This window comes from Euprymna scolopes, chromosome 20 (genome assembly GCF_053919585.1).
Source record: "Euprymna scolopes isolate OS-2025 chromosome 20, ASM5391958v1, whole genome shotgun sequence".
Classification (NCBI taxonomy): Eukaryota; Metazoa; Mollusca; class Cephalopoda; order Sepiida; family Sepiolidae; genus Euprymna; species Euprymna scolopes.
The window spans coordinates 84979167-84992232 of NC_136501.1; the positions used below are offsets into that span (position 1 = coordinate 84979167).

The 13066-nt window shown below is 33.3% G+C and overlaps 1 protein-coding gene across 1 annotated transcript in view; it reads left to right on the plus strand.

Annotated features, from left to right (window-relative positions):
- LOC145241510 (PAX3- and PAX7-binding protein 1-like) overlaps positions 1-13066 on the plus strand; it is an 85064-nt gene that overhangs the window by 51056 nt on the left and 20942 nt on the right. Inside the window, exons 10-13 of the mRNA XM_080104548.1 lie at positions 3-72; positions 1187-1299; positions 4152-4351; positions 9152-9302. Coding sequence (XP_079960674.1) covers positions 3-72; positions 1187-1299; positions 4152-4351; positions 9152-9302 — 534 coding nt within the window. The remainder of the gene's footprint in view (positions 1-2; positions 73-1186; positions 1300-4151; positions 4352-9151; positions 9303-13066) is intronic.

Below are 13066 nucleotides of genomic sequence, written 5' to 3' on the forward strand. Positions count from 1 at the left end.
AGATAAAGCTCATGTAATCGTCGATGCTGCTGAAGCAAAACAGAGAAGGGTGGCCGAGAGGGAGGCTCGACGGTAAGAATTACCCTTTTTCATTATTTGAACCTCTGTCTCTTCCCATCTCTCTCTCTCTCTCTCTCTCTCTCTCTCTCTCTCTCTCTCTCTCTCTCTCTGTTAGACTGCCACAATTGTAACTCTGTTATGTTGCCCAAGTGGTCATCTCCTCGTAACCCCTATATAACCATTTATAAATCAATTTTAAAATCGTTGTTCAATTGATCTTAGGATTATATCTTTAGTTAGCTACAACCAAATGCTTATCATTTTATGCAATTAATTCAATGCAAAATCTTTTAAGAAAAGGAATAATTTATTCTTATCAGTAAGCTGCAAAGTTAGAGAAGGTAGAAGAGAAATTTATCTGAAACATGTGACTTATTATTTAAATGTTTTTTTATCAGCCCATCTTAAAACAAGTTCTGTCATTGAGAGTTTCAGCAAGAGTTTTTGGTTCACAACTGCTATCTCAAATGTATTATCAACATCATTCCTACTAAAGTTCTATCTTTTCTATTCTCACAACGCTATTCATATACTCCCTGTCAAGAATAAATCCTGTTTACAACACCATACTAAATTCATCTAAACAAATATATTTTAACTAGGTAAGCAATGTCTAATTAAAACGATTCAAATGGATTTTATTTTTCAAATATAACTCAATCCTAAAACCAAGGTATATATTTAACGTGTGATAAAAATATGTAGGAAAAAAGTCTTAGGGAAACAAACGTTAACTCAGATTTAGTATAATAATAGATCAAATAACCTGAAAAGGGTTGATACATTATTAAACAAAACATTCAAACCATAATTAAGAAAAGCTTCTCACGGTTGGACTTTTAGTTTAACTTTTCCAGAAGTCTGCTACATTCTATGTATTATATCCACTTTATACCAAATCTTTTGCAATTCTTTAATAGTTTTAGAGCATATAAGTATTTATAGGTTATTATTATTATAGTAGTCTTTCTCCCCCTACCCCTCCCCCACTCTTCATATTAAATTTAATGCAGTACTGCCAAGATTTTTTGGAAGGTTTAAGTGTTTGTTAGTAGTAGTAGTAGTATTTTTAATTTGATCTTTAATTTGCTTGAGTTGATATCTAGTTTAATTTTGATTTCCATAGTTCGCGAAGAAGAAGAGCTCGAGAAAAGAAAGATCTTTCCGGCCATCATGAGGGTTTGTCATCTGATGATGAAGAGAACCAATCGGATATTACCAAATTCAATTTGGAATATGGTATGTGCCTTTCTTTAATTTTATGTTCAAATGATTCACATTCATTAGTTGAATATGTGCTAAATAATTAGATTCTACCAGGATTGCTGAACTGAGAGGTATACGGTCCGACTTCCCAACACTGGGTGTTACATGACTTTGCGATTATGCGAAGCTAGATTTAGAATATCCAATTGTATAATACTGATACTGTGAAGACGTGGTGTGTTTGCTTGGCAGACAGAATAGGAGATAGCTTATTCCAGGGTTATCTTGTTGGATAATGGGTAATTTCAAAATCCAAAAAGAAACTATGGGAGATAACTTCTTCAAGAGTAAAAGAAATTGGTAATGCACATTGTTTGAATGTGAATAAATATTTTGATTTAAAAATGTTGTAATCTATTATCTCTCTTCATTACTTTTGATGGAATGGGTACTTTTTTTAAATTGAAAATCAAGAAAATTAAAAATTATGGAAATAAACAAAAAAAAAAAATATAGAGTTAAGGGTTGGGAGTAGGAGTACATTGTTCGTCATTCAAAATATAAAATGAATGATGCCTATTTTCACTTACAGATAACTTTAACCAAATAAAATAATCAATTTCTGACTTCTAACACTTTTTATTTTGAAATTGTGCATATCAGATGACTTTCTTTAATAATTAAGAAAACTTTTCTTTTTTATCAGGTTAACAAGAAATTTGTTGCACTTTTTAACTTTTAAATTCAGATGAATATATTTTGACTCAAACAAAAATCTATTGATCAAAATAGGCACCATCAGAAGAACGCACTTTTGTGAATGCAGAACAAGTGTATTTATGCCAGTAACGTGAAAAATCTTGCGTTTTGGTGGTGATAAAGTCGCTGAAGGCGTTTTTGATATCGCTTAGGTTTTTTAAGCATTTTTCATGCAGAAATTTGTCGAGATTCTTGAAAAAGTGGTAGTTGATAGGTGAGAAGTCTGGAGAGTATGGCGGATGAGGCAGTTTCATAGCCCAATTCGTTCAACTTCTGCAGGGTCGGTGTAGCAACATGCAGTCAGGCATTATCATGGAGAAGAATTGGACCTTTTCCATTGACTAATGCTGGGTGTTGTTGTCAAAGTTTCTGATGCATTTCATCCATTTGTTGACGATACTTCATCGCTGTAATGGTTTTACCTGCATTCAAAATACTGTGATGGATGAGACTAGTCACAGACCACCAAACAGTCAGCATGACCTTTTTTTTTTGGTGTAACTCTGACTTCAGAAAGTGTCATGAAGCTTCATCGATGTCTAACCACTATCGCCAGTTGTCATAAAGAACCCACTTTCATCGCAAGTCACAACCCGGTCGAGAAACAGGTCATTCTTGCATAAAAGTAGGGAAGATGACGTTTCTTTTGGTTGTCATTCAATTTGTGAGGCGCCCATATATCAAGTTTTTTTGTCTTTCCAATCTCTCTCAAGTGGTTAGAAATCATTGTAGATGTTACATTCTAATTCAGCAGAAGTTCTCGAACAGTTGTGCATGGATTGGTTTTGACTAAAACTCTTAATTGATGTCAACATCCGATGGCTAACTATTATGCTCATCATCTTCAAGACTTGTCGTCACCATAAAATTTCTTAAACCACCATTGTGCTGTGCACTCGGTAGTCGTTCCTGGGCCAAATGCTTCGTTGATATCACAAGCTGTTTCAGCAGCTTTTCAACCTAGTTTGAATTGGAATAAAATTGTGTGAATTTGCTTTTTTTTCTATCTTGTATTCAACGTTCTGAAACGGAGACAATTGTTTTAAAACGATTATAATTTAAACGATTAGATAGAGGCAAAGACGCTCTTTAAAATGATATATAAAGAAAAGGTATTATAACGAAAACTTTTTGAAAATTCATTATTTGAAATCAAAATCAGAACTTCTGCAAGAACTTTTTTCTCAACTTAATATTAAACCTTTTGTGTGGAATTTTTTAATACTTTTGCTTGTATGTTTTTTTTTGTTTTTTTGTTTTTTTATACTTATATTATAGCTCAGTTAACAAGATGTATTTTGAGCATCCATTGTAAGTGCTGGCTAATGTCTAGAATGATTCTGTGAAAATCTTTTGTATCACATATAGCTTTCGTTTTTTTCCCCACCAATATTGTTCCATTTCGCCTCCCTTGAATCACTCACTTTCATCATAATCTTTTCTTTCTCTTTTACTTTTGAGAGAAGGAGACAGGTGGGAGGTGGTTCTCTGGACTATTTTTGCTATTGCGTTAGTTCGTGGGTAAATGTAGGAGTGGGGTATCGGCTGATTGTCTGGTAACTCTAAAAGAGGGTGGAGATCTTATTGCTCTTCTATGATTTTGCTTCACAGATGCTTATTCCTAAAAAGTACCTAGATATAACTGAAAATGTTATCAACAACCATAAAAACAAACAGAAACACAATTTGATAATAGGAAAAAAAATCTTATATCATTATTCTCCAAGCAACACCCCTTCAACCCTCTCTGGCCAAATTTCACTTCAATATATTATCACAATATGCACACAGTAGCAACTCTATGCTGGTTAGTAATGACAGAAGTTCTCTGAACTTATTCCATCTACTCCTAACTTTTGCTATCATACCAGCACTTCTCTTTGTTTCAATGGCAGTATGATAGCATTTCTCTCCATGCAACATATATCCTCAGCTCTGATTTAATAAATTTGGATGCCTCATGTTTATGACAGGACCTAAATAAATAAGGACATTTTTGCAACTCTTTAAAGGGCAAAACTATGAAAAAGCATTGAACCAACACATTTAGTTATCCATGCCATGTGACCATAATAACAATGCTTTTGAAATGTTGATATTTGATATTTTTTTATTTTTCCCAACAGGTGAAATCTTAAAAATTCGTCATCGATTATTTGAAGATGTTGAGGAAGATTTCAGTGAATTGGAAAACATCCGGTTACATTTTGAGAAATGGAAAACTGAAAATTCCGAATCCTACCAAGAAGCTTACATTGGACTCTGCCTTCCAAAACTCTTTAATCCGTTTATCCGATTGGAATTACTTGAATGGAATCCTTTACAGGTGATGCATTTTTTTTTACAGCTGTTTTCTTTTCTGTTTCTTTTTGTGATATTATGCTTTTCAGTTGCCTGTTGTATTTCTCACATATTTCATCACATATATCAGCACATATATCATCACATATTTCAGCACATATATCATGAGGCCATAGAAAAGCATCGTATCACAACACACACAGTGATTGATAAATGATCGATTAAATTAACTACATTTGAATATGCATAGAATAATGTTGTGACTTGTACGTAAGATTTGTTGAAAGATTAATGAATGATCAGTACTAGAGAAAATGAAGAGGTAATTAAGATGTCATGTAAAAGATATGAGCTACATGAAAATTTCCAAGTAGACTGTAGTATACAGCGCCATGTTTCTGGAATATTTTAATGTATCCTTTCTGAGCTGAAATAATTTTCTATAAATTTCTATAATCATGACCACAAAACTGAACAAGATTTTTCAAGGAAATTCTGGCAATTTTTTTGCAAATATGCAAAATTTTCTACATAAAAAAAAAAAAATCAATCAAAACTTAAGATCAGTGATTATTTATAGGCTGTCCCCTCCCTCGTAAAAAAAAAAAAACTGCCACTATAGACTCATTAATGAAATTCGCCATCCTTTTTTCAAACTGACCATATATTCCACTATCTTCAGTTAAACCAGATTTCACAGTGGCATAAGTACTCATGACAGTTTTGTGAGCTTTACTACTTCTGTGCTGGCTCATGACAAATTGGAAGTGGGTGTTTGTGACATTACTAGAAGATTGCCCTACAGGACCAATCCCTCTATTCAGTTTTGGTTTTTCAGCAAAGCCTCCCTTTCTTGGATGTATTACCTTCATGATGGCTGAGGAATTTCATCGACCTACGTGTATGGTAACCCTCTAGAATATCAGAAGGTTAACAGGTGCTACATATTGGCCATGGCACTGTTCAAGGCAGGCACGTTCACATCCATAAGATATTGTACATACCCACTTACCCGAATGCAAAAAACACCTAATATTCCCAACTGGTTACTGATCTGGTACTGGCCAGACTCAACATTGCTTAACTTTAATAGATTTAATGAGAACCTGTGTGTTAACGTGGTTATTCCAAATATCACTAATCATAACGTTTCTGAATTTTTGAGATGAGTATTGGTTATTCATATTTGGATTCATTGGACTATTGTTCTCATCTTGAGTCTGATTTTCACGACGTTTTGGTCGGTGTAACCTCCGACCTTCTTCCGGTGTATCTTGTTGAACTCGGAGAATGTTTCTGTCGAACTCGGGAATTTGGATGGAATTTCGAGTATGAAGTAAATAAGGGGTTTTGCTTGAAATTCCATCCAAATTCCCAAGTTCGATAGAAACATTCCCGATGTTGACAAGATACACCTGAAGAAGGTCGGAGGTTACACCGACCGAAACATTGTGAAAATCACACTTAAGATGAGAACAGAAGTCCAATGAATCCAAATAATATCACTAACCATAGTTGGTACAAAGAAATTTCAGTCTGTACCCAACTTATCCACCATTTTTCAGTGATGGAAGTTAGTTTTATTGTTGTTCAGTGATATCTGAATATGATGTGCAAAATTGTCAATAATTGACATGCTCCTTTCTCATCATTACTCTGATTTTGACAGTGAATAATCTGGTGATTTTTTTTTGAAAGACATTATCTTTGAGATAACTGCACAGATAAAAAAATTGGGGATGTAATGGTTTGGTGAGTGTGAAGCCCACTCAGATCACACTTCTTCACCAAAGTGCCCCTGCCTGTCATTGAATGACAAAATAAATACTGCTTAGCATTCATGACTGAAACTTGGTAGACACGTCAAACATGTTCCTGAATGGATTTTATGGTTTTGTAAATAAGTTAAAAAAGATTTTTGTGTTTCAATTCCTGAATTGAAACAAAATTCGGCATTTCTACACTATTCGGATAACATTTCGGAAATCGTAAAACTGAATTTCGCATGAAAACAATGGTATCTATGTATTCCTCATATTTTTAAGATGATTATATCCAAAAATTACGAAAACTGATAGGTAGAAAATTATTTATTACAGAAAACAAAAAATGGAATTTGAAAACAATCGTAAGACACAGGAGAGTTCAAAAGGGAAGTAATTTTCTGTTTTAATTTAAATAAGATGGTGGCAATTTTTCATATGCTAACCCAATTAAAGTTGTTTTGTTTAATAATTCAGTTATATTTAGGTAATTTCGACTGCATAATTTGGAAGCTAACATTTTAACTTATTAGAATTGACAAAAAAAAATCAGTGGAAACAATTGTTTTTTATCTGAAAACAACATTCACGTCACATCCATTCACTACAAAATCTCATCCAATTCTGTATCAGTGCCCAAAATCCATTATCACTGATACACAATTTTCAGTAAAATCCAAGCAACATTTCTGGTCTTTATATTTTCATTAATCATTTTTTTTTAATATCTTCTTTATAATAATTATATGTGTTCCTCCAATTCACACGAGCTAGACACAACCATTAATATGCTAATGTTAAATCCAGAGAACGTAATTCTTCCAAACTCTATACAAACTAATAGCATTTAATATAGATTTCTTGGTTCTTCTTTATTGTAGCGAAATTCAAAAAATGAAATCTTCAATTTCAAAGGAAACCAATGGTATCTACTGAATTGTCACGTTGCAGTAATGACTATATCCAAAAATTACGAAAAACGATAAGGCAGAAAATTAATTAAAACAGTTTTCAAAGATAATTAGTGAAAATTAAATTTTACTTAATTAGTTAAACATTTTCAGTTTTCAGAAAATATTTACCTCCCTTTTGTTACAATTAGAATTCTTTTATTTTTTTATTTTTTTGCAGAACTCAATTTTCACTAATTGTCTTCACAAACTATTTTCATTAATAAATTAATTTTCTACCTTATCGTTTTTCATATTTTTTGGATATGTTAATTACTGTGACATGACAATTCAGTAGATACCATTGGTTTCACTTGAAATTTAATATTTCAAATTTCGCTACAATAATGAAAAATACCAACTGCTGGGGGGGGGGTAAATGACAAAGGTTTTTGCTAAGAAACCAAATTAAAAGAAAAATTGGTTAACAACAATAAAAAAAACATAAAAATTGAAAAAAATGAAGACCATTATTCCAAGCAGTGGATGACTCAAAACAAAACATAGTCCATATTGGTTTGTCATACAGACAAAAAATTTACTGTCTATTAAAGTTCATTAGAACCTGAACACAACACAATAAGTTCACAGTTTATGCTCCACCATGCTTATGATAAATGCAGCACAATTCATAATGAAGTCTACTTTGATTTAGCGTATGCATATTGACTAGCGTGACCTGTTGAAATTTCACAGTGAGCTCTTTCATATGTAACATGTAAGTGTTGGCATTCTGTGGATGTTCAGCGTAAATGGAGATACCTTGATATTGTTGTAGCTCTTTTGTTAAAACTGCAAAGTTTTTATCTAAGCTAGCGGGGACCCTCAACATAGCGCGGATGTAAAATATACTTAAATATGATGTTTTAATTTATGCAGATTTCGTATATAATATATAAGAATCAATACAAAAATTGACTCTATAATAATATAAAGTTGTGATTTCAAAAATAAAATAAATATATCTATATGACTTCAGCGCATTAGCTTGAATTGAAACCAAAACCAAAAGTTATGAATTCCTGGTAAAATTATTTATAAAAAAATAGATGACTTGACTGCCATCAGCTATAATCAAAATCAAAATTTATGAAGAATTCTTGTTAAAATTATTTATTAAAAAAAATGGAAGGTCATAACAATTAAACGACAGTCGCTCAGAAGAAAAAAGAATGTAAGCGTGACACACAGAATAACACACATGCTGTCGTCTTAATATATGGATAATGTGATGGTCATGATAAAAACACAAATAAATGAAACCTGCATAAATGGAAAGGAAAGCCTTCATTTGTAGAATTTCTGTTGAACTGTTATTACTTCTAATTAACACTTCTATTTGGTCATGGCTGATGGAACAAGAATAATCTGTCATACGGATTAAACAAAAGGTTCAGTTCATTGTTCTGTATAGGTTCTCAAGGCTCCAAAACCTTGATAAATGTTGACCCATTAAAACACCAAAAAAGATTTATATTATTTGAATTGTTCGGACTGCTGTTCTCATCTTGAGTATTATTTTCACATTTCAGCTGATGTAACCTCCGTTTTTCTTCAGGTGTATCTTGTTAAATTCAGGAATCTGCACGGAATTTCAAATGAAACCTTTCATTTAATCCACGGGGGTAGCATGCTTTCATTCTTTCATCATGACTGGGTTGAAGTTCTAAGTAATTCGCATTTGTATTTTTGAGTGTTGCCCACACTGAAGATTATTACTATATGTGTGTGTGTGTGTGTTTTTGTGTAATATATATATATATATATATATATTATTTATATATAAACTAATACTTGAAGAAGGTCAAAGGTTACATTGTGAGAAACGTTGTGAAAATAAGACTCAAGATAAGAACAATTGTGTGAAAAATCTAAGTAATAAAAATAATCAATCCTCATCTCCAAACTTTAGAAACAATAAAAACAGATAACATATTTTTACCTTCAAGTGAGAATAATTATCTCCTCTACATTTTTAGCTTTTGCAATCATTGTTTAAAATTGTCTCCATTATAGTAATTTTTCTTGCCAGAATAATTGGTGACTTATTACTTGACAAAAGAAATGTAATGAGTTTGGGTTTTTTTTTCTTTTTTTTTTTTTTCTTTTTAGGAAAATTGCAAAGATTTTGAAGACTGTCACTGGTATGAATGCTGTGCGTTCTATGGTTTTCAAAATTATGTGGTGTCTGCCATAGATGATGAGGATAATGTGAAACTGATACCAAGTATCGTGGAGAAGGTAATTCTGCCTAAGCTAACAGGTAAGAGGAGAGAGAAAGAATGTTGTGAATGCAACTTGCTCAACCACTCTTTCTGCTTTGAGCTGGTTGCAGAGAGAAAGAACTTGTGCAGCCGTTGAGTGTGTACGACTGTTGGACCACGATAAGCTGCAGCTCACAAAATTTGGAAAAAGATAGAAACCAAACAGAATTTGACTTGTCCTGGCTTTTCTTTTTTCTTTCTTTTTTTTCTGCGAATAATGAAACATTAGAAAATGGAAAGAGTGTGTGCAAGCTTTCTTTGAAAAATCAATTAACCTCAATCCTTAGTGTCTACAAAAAAATTTGATTATTAGAAAAAATTACAGCATTTTCTTAGATGAGCATTAAGAGAATAAACAAAAATTATATATGCATCATTTACACACTATATAATTGTGAATTGACTTGTTAGAAGAAGAAAAGAGAGGGGCTAACTCTGTTGTCAGTCATGCATGCAAAAGCCCATAACTTGACGGGTAGACACTCTTCAACAAATTGTGTGTTTTCCATGCATAGCTAAAGAGTTATCTTGTTTCTTTTAAGCAACACGAAACTTAGTTACTGTGCAATGACATTATAATTGTATAATTGCGACACCACATGGCCCCACCGACATGTCCCCAACCCCAACATTGTGTGCCGTGAATTTTTGATTCATCTTATCTTCTTATGGCTGTATTGTCAGTTTCTCACTAGCAACCATCAATGAGGGTGCATGTGTTCACAAGTAAACAAATAAACAAAAACACAGACGCTGATGCTTTACATATATGTTGGTTGGACTCTGAGTGTCTACCAGCTGTCGAGTTGGGTCTGTCTGTTGCCGTTAATTCAGGTCTCAATTAACTAAACATCCAACTGTCCCCATCCCATCAAGTGCTGTTCCTATTGTTCCCAACTCACATTAACTCTCCCTGCAAAATACTGGCCCTAGTGTTCGATCCTTAGTCCATTGTTCAGTCCTTTTGCTATCGCCATTCATCATACCCTTATTTCTCTTTGTCTACGTTAAGAACAAATTCCTATCCTATATTGTCTATTGATAAGTCCTTTTATTACTCGCTAAACCTACATCCTTTTTTTTTTTTGTCATCCTTTGTTATTTTCCTGCCCCCCCCCCCCCCGCCACAGCATTCAACGACTTCAGTCAAACATAGTGTCACATAGTATATAAATTTTAATTGGACATAAAACTGTTTTATTCTTTCTGCAGTACAGACAAGTATATATGTGTATGAATATCTATTATCTTCACTTGATATTGGCACGATGAAGAAGAGATTTCCTTCTCGCACCTCTACTATACTAGCCCAACTTGTGAAGAAACCTGACAGATGTTCTGGGATTGGCACTAGGTTGTGTTGCAATGTCAGAGGCTTTGTACCAAGGGTTCTCTTCAACATTTTCATAAGACACAAGGTTCTTTCAGAGAGTCCTGGACCATCTGGATGAGGTGTTGTGCACTCTTTGTCCTCTCTTGTGAATTGTACGATCATTCTAGTAACAGTAGAAATGGATATTGAAAAATTTCCTGCTATTTTGCGTTGACTAAGACCACCTCCATGTTGACCTAATTCTGATTAATCTGATGCTCCTTTGGTTCGTAGCATGCTTCAATGTTGTTCGATGCAATTTTAATGAGTTACTATAAGTTATTTCAGCACTATTCTTATTTGTAAATATAAATAAGCATATATCAATCTTAAGGAAAATATTTGTTAGTGCCTATTTTTTCTGTCATGTCTGTGTATATATTATCCAATTATAGTGCTGAAAAAGCTTCAACCAGAACTAGCTCCCATACTTACAAAGCTCATGTCCCTCTCAATACAGACCAATAAGTCTCCTGTGCATCATGAGTAAGTTGCTGGAATTTGTGTTAAATAGAGAAGTAGTTAACCACCTCAGCAAAAATAACCTTAGTGACATGCAATATGTTTTCTGTTCTGATAGATCTATGTACTAACAGTTATATCTCATAGGATTATCAAATCTTGCAACGGAGGATTCTTTTTTAGGGCAATTGGTAGTGTATGGCATAAAGGTCTACTCCACAAAATCTCTAGCTACATTATAGTTGGAAATGTCCTCTCAGTTATTAAATCACTTCTGATTTCTCATAAGAGTAGTGGTTGATGGGCAAAAATCAGAAGCTCACAGTATTCATTCTGGAGTCCCTCAGGGTCCATCCTAGGCCCAACTTTCTTCCTGATCTACATCAATGATCTTCCAAATCACATCCTAAGATCATTCATAGACATTTATACTGATGACACTACCATCTATGGCAACACTTCAAAGACCATAAACGACCAAGTTTTCTCTGATTCTTTCTTCTCTGATTTTGAGCACATTGTACAATGAGGAAAAGAGATGGCTGATTAATTTTAATGCATCTAAAACCAAGCTTCTATCTTTCCATCATCAACACTCTGACCCCGCCTGGCATCAATTGAAATGAATGGTTCTCGTCTTGGGGAAGCTCCATGTTTTGACAAGCTTCTGAGTCTGACCATTACTCCTGATTTGAGATGGAACATGTACATCAAATCCATTGCCAAGGCTGCTGGAAAAATGGTTGGATCATTCTACCGCTCCAGTAGATATCTCACTGCCGATGCAATTCTCTACCTGTATAAGAGCCAAGTTATGTCCAATAATGGAGTACTGTTGCCACATCTAAGCAGGAGCTGCTAGAAACAGCTTATTCTGCCTTGACAGAGTTCAAAATAGACTTTGTAGCCTAGTGAGGGATACCCTTTTCTCTTCCTTGTAATTTCTTTCCCACAAAAAAGACTTTGCGAGCCCGTCTCTGCTTTATCGTTACTTTCATGGCAAGTGCTCGTCTGAGCTCCAATCTATGGTCCTCCCTCGCCAAACTTCCATGAAAAACACTCGTCTAACTGAAACCACTATTAATAATTTCCCCCACTCTATATCTGTACCTAAACGTAGATTCCATGAACAAAACTTCTTTCTTAGAACTCCACACCTGTGGAACTTTTTTCCATTTTCCTGCTTTCAAGTTGACTACCATGTGGTTATCATCAAGTCCAACGTAAGCAAGTTCTCGATGAGTCGTCCCCTTAAGTAATCCAATTTACCATTACTAACGATTACTAAGATATTGTCTCATTGACTACTGTACACTCATTAACCCTTATCCTCAAGTAGCCTCTGGGCCTTGATAAGTGGTAACTCCTTTGTAAAAATATATATATATATATATATATATATATATATATATATATATAAATTCAGTAAATTACAAAATTTACAATGCAATATTTTATAATCATGTTCCAAAAATCAACACTCAACAATATTTATCATTTAGTGTTGATGTTCAACACATGGTTACAAAATGTTATGTCTTATGAATTAAAATATATTACCTCTGTTTGATATAACATATTAACTATTAAACTTAATTTTATCTACAGTATTTTATATATCCTGGGGATTTGTAATATCTTATTTATTAATAAATTTTGTGTTATGTAATCTTGAAATATTCTAATATTTGGAGTTCTTTAGCTTAAACTTTTCATTAAATCTTTTTCTCATATATATATATATATATATATATATATATATATATATAGGAGAGAACCCCAGTAAAATGCTCAATTATACAAAAACATTTTATAAGAACATAATATTTTAATATGCTACAGAAAGCCAGAAAAACATTGGTACCATCAGTTTCAAAGCTGATGTCTATGGTAAATTCTTTTCAGCCTTTGTTTATATCTGTTCTCACA